The sequence below is a fragment of the Musa acuminata genome, unplaced genomic scaffold, assembly GCF_036884655.1.
Source record: "Musa acuminata AAA Group cultivar baxijiao unplaced genomic scaffold, Cavendish_Baxijiao_AAA HiC_scaffold_1133, whole genome shotgun sequence".
Taxonomy (NCBI): Eukaryota; Viridiplantae; Streptophyta; class Magnoliopsida; order Zingiberales; family Musaceae; genus Musa; species Musa acuminata.
Genome location: NW_027021345.1, coordinates 1 through 4439, shown reverse-complemented (window position 1 = coordinate 4439; position 4439 = coordinate 1). Strand labels below are relative to the sequence as shown.

The window sequence follows — 4439 nt, the reverse complement described above, 5'->3', positions numbered from 1 at the left end:
GATTATTAAAGAAAAGAATAACAGCATCCTAAATGCATTGATTTAAACAAATTAGAATATACTGATCTCCGATGTTCAACGTTTCCAACTCATAATCAAGTCGATGATCAGGAATATCAGGTTTTAGAAGCAGCTAATTAAGCTTAAAATTTTCACTTTGACCATCACATCAGATAAAAAAACAAGAGAATTTTCCCAACCCTATCAACGACTGAATGACGTTAATTTTGCAAGCATGAAACGCATACCCGAAAAGAATATATTAGCAGAAATTGCAAAAGTTATTTTGATGGGTAGGAAAGTCGAGGTTCACAAAATCCCATGACTTACAATGTTGTCGGCTATAAATTTCAGAATCCTCAAAAGGAAAAGGGGAAAAAAGAGAGGAGAAAAATGCTCGTACATGTCTCTTCAATGGAGAAGAAAAAATGGGTTAATAGTTTCAACCTAATTCTAATGATTTGGTCAAAAGTTCTACGCTATTTCCATCCTCTCTAGACTTGGAACTTCATAGCCTTCTCAACAATCTATGTTGTGAACCTGCAGACGAAATGGTCTTCATCAGCCTGTACGGAAGAAGAAATGAAAATACTAGGAATGATCATGCAAAAATATTTTTGTGAATGATCAATCACCCAATTTCATTCAAACACCACAAATTAACCCCACACTCTACTCAGAAAGCATTTAATGTTGAGTTGAAAAGATGGCAAATGATATACATACATCTAGAAAGCTATGACAAACAACATACAAAAAAAAATTATATATGTTGTGCAAGTTGAAAACTCGACCACACATAAATCTTGCTTGAGCGTCACTACTGAATAACAGAGGCATACATTACAATTCAAGCAATCTACCTAGTCTGTACTGGAATGCCAAAAAGGTAGTGTGGCAGCTATATTACAAGTCTAATTTTCGGATAAATCTGCTCTAATTTGAGAATGCAAGAAAATGGTTGTAGATAATGTCATAAAAACAAAATCATAAGAGGTAGGATGCACAACCCAGCTTTCTAATCGGATTTAACATCATTATTAAATGTTGTACTGCTTCAACAAATGAACTGATAATCCCTGGTAGACTGGAAATCCAATGAGCCCAGAGACTCAAGACGTGTGATAGATGATTAGATCAACAGCAGTAAACATAGCAAGTGGAAGACTTAACTAAAAGGAATTAGGTTGGATTTGATGGTAAGCCATACCCTGGAATTTGCAACAGATGAGAGGTAATTAGAAAAAACAACTTAACTCCAGCAATCTGATTATCAAGATTGCAAATTAGAGAAAGCTACAATAGAAGCAAAAATCTGCGCCTCAAAAAGATGTTGATACTAGTTTCATGCATATCAAAACATCTTCGGAAGCCTGAAAATATCCGCTCAGTCTGTCTCTCTTGACCGGTTGCTTGGAAATTGGAATGGCTAGACCGGAACTAAAATATCGAGTCAGGCTTATAAATTACATGCATGATGGTATACTATGAGCTTTTTGATTGTGTGAGATATCAATACTGAAGATACTCGAGGTTAAAAAATTTGGGGATTTCAAAGGTGAATCATGATCAGTTCACAAACAAAGTTTCTTCCTAATAACTTATGTTAAACAGGATAAATTAATTGTATGCTTGAGAAACCAACACAAAATTAAAGCAAAAGAGATGTTATTGACAATAAAGTATATGGAGGTGCATTGATGAGCAATAAATCTGCAAGTTATGTAACATTGTCAAGCTAATTAACAAAGAAATACCTGGCTTGGACCATGAGGAGATTTGTCGCTTACCTTCCTGAACGTTCAATCTTGGCTTCTTAATAAAAAATATCAGTTGCCTGAAAAATAGCAATAACTAAATTATCAACATTGCTAATTTTTCAGTCACGTCCTCCTGGATGTGGCTTGAACAATAAAAAAAATTCTTTCCTGCCCATTTTGAAGTTTGTAGTGTTCTTTGCTCGTGACTAGTCGGAAGTAACATTTTCACTGGAAGATATATCTGTTGCACTTATAACATCACTTCCTCTTACTACTCTGCTATATATAACTTTAAATGACTGTGATCCATATGGCCTATTGAGCAAACTTATAGGCAGCTTTAGTGTCTGTTTACGGCGATTTCTACCCTTGATGTATATGCTAAAGCTTCCCTCACCCTCATACTTTTTGCTACTCCTGAAGACATGCCTTCCACCACTATGCTGTGCATCTTGTCTGAAAACCGTCTCAGATTCCAAGTCGGTAATTTTTGTATTATTTCTGTGAGATTCTTCAGATTCCCGTTTCTCTAACCAGTTACCATCCAGCGGTTTACAAATGTCTATAATCTGGGATATCTCATTATTCTCTTCTGTTTTGGTCCCTTCTTCAGTATTGTTATCCGATGGAAGGTCTAGACTCACATCAGTTCTTAAATGAGATGTTATAATTGGTTCCAACACGGATTCAGAAGTTGGACTAATGATGGGTGGCAAAGATGAGAAGTCCACAGGATGAGAACCAGACCATACTGATCCTGGCGCAAAGTCAGGAACGTTTGCACCAATGTTGCACTGCCATGGATAATGGTTTCCATGAAATATGTTACCGTTCATAGCAAAAGTGGTATTTGGAATGACTTGAGGTTGGGTATATGGTGGATATATAAATGGCAAGGGACGTAGAATGTGCGAAGGCCTAGGTGAAGAAGGATAAGGATGATGCGGTGAGGTACAAATAGGAGGCACCATTGGCATTACAGCCGTGGGTGAAGCATGCAGACGGGCACTCAATGGCCATGGTGTAACTGCAGAAATTGTACCATTAGGAGGAAGACCAACAGTTACAGGAACAGGACCAAGTACTGTAGCAGGGAAAGGGCTAAACGGTGCAGCAGATGCAGACAGCTTCTTGCTAGATACCTCTCTCCCATCATAATTAGAAGGTGGTAGTTCCATCGTGGGATAATCACCACCTGTTTTCTCAGGGATGAGAACCTTCTTGAAATTGAATTGATGGAGACTAGAGTAAGAACTGATACCAACATTGGTACATGAGGCTTCGTCATGATTATCTTCTTTGCTTTCTGCAGTGATGGGACACTCAGATTTTTTCCTATCAGATGTATTTGTTGACAAATTCTGATCATGATTCTCATTTTGCTCAACTCCTTGAACCTCATTGCTAGATACACAATTGTCAATGATATTCTTGGTGAGCATGCTACTACAAGATGCCACTTCCAAATCAGAAGATGATGGTTCTAGTAATTGTTCTGTTTCACAATCTTCCTTTCTTTCTTCTTCATGATCAACTTCAACTTTTTTATCTGAGTCTAAAAACGCATCCTGGACAGTGTCCTTATCTTGGGTTATGTTAGATATCTCAGATAGCTCTGCAGCATTTTCTGTATGTTCCTCGGCCAAAAATGATTCCTTTATTTCAGATGCATTGCCACCAATAGACAACTCTTGTTCCAATGGCATATTCTCCTGAAACTTTCGGCTATGTATCTTGGCAATTGTTCCTGGAGGTGCCAGTGCTACATCTTTATATGATGGAGAATTACTAAAACTATGAACCAAATTGTTGCGAGGCTCAGAGACACCACCTATTAGGTTCTTCTGATTCTCTAATACCTGGCTATCATGGCGATAATAGGGTGCATGAGCATCTAATGGGGAAGTCGTTCTTTCGACAGCACTCCAAGAGTTATGACTGATCTCAGGATTGGTGGATGAAGGCACTGACTTCACCCGATAAGTTACAGCCTTATACGCCTTCTGACCAGATCTGGTGTCTGGTGACTGAACTTGCATGTTAAGATTGTCATTAAAGCTTCCAGGAATAACTATCTTTTTCTTAAGCAAATAATACCCATTATTTAAATAAGAAAACTGTGGCTTGGATTGAACAGTTTCACTAGGAACATCATTCATCTGATAGTTGTAGGTTTTCCAGGTGCTTGTGCGTTGATGCTTGATTTGCTGGCTTGAACCTCCGATGGACCTTGGTCTTTGAACAGGTTGCCAACCATCTTCTGCTTCTGTATTTATCTCTCTTACATCTTCACTAAAAGAAGCAACCTTTTGCTCTGCTGTTCCTTTAGATTGTTGAGAAACAAATAACTGCTTTTTGGCAACAGCATCTTCATGTTTTGACTCAACACCTGGACTACTCATGTTCTCATCATCTTGGGTATCACTACCATCAGTCACTTGTTTCACTTCATCTGAAATAGTAGCTACTGAATCCTTGGACAAAGAATCTGCCACATTCAAGTTTTGAGATGACTGCACTTTCACCTGAATCAGTACAAAAATGATTGCTTGGTTTTTGCGATAAAAGGAAAACCAAGTGAAGCTCTTCCAATTAAATTTTTTTGAGAAACTTTAAATTCAAAAATAAAAAGGTTAGCATTCTTATGTTCATTAAATTGAGAGAAAAAATGAAAAAAGA

At 37.6% G+C, this 4439-nt stretch overlaps 1 protein-coding gene across 1 annotated transcript; it reads right to left on the bottom strand.

Annotated features, from left to right (window-relative positions):
* Nucleotides 1-245: 245 nt before the first annotated feature.
* Nucleotides 246-4302, bottom strand: LOC104000976 (protein REDUCED CHLOROPLAST COVERAGE 1-like). Its single transcript, XM_018819474.2, has 2 exons — nucleotides 1758-4302; nucleotides 246-540 (listed from the first exon to the last, which is right to left on the bottom strand). The coding sequence occupies exon 1, from the start codon at nucleotides 4160-4162 to the stop codon at nucleotides 1967-1969; it is 2196 nt and encodes a 731-aa protein (XP_018675019.2). The 5' UTR covers nucleotides 4163-4302; the 3' UTR covers nucleotides 246-540; nucleotides 1758-1966.
* Nucleotides 4303-4439: the final 137 nt, after the last annotated feature.

Coding starts and splice junctions, on each gene's coding strand:
- LOC104000976 (XM_018819474.2), bottom strand. CDS start 4,162: ATGAGTAGTCCAGGTGTTGAGTCAAAACATGAAGATGCTGTTGCCAAA.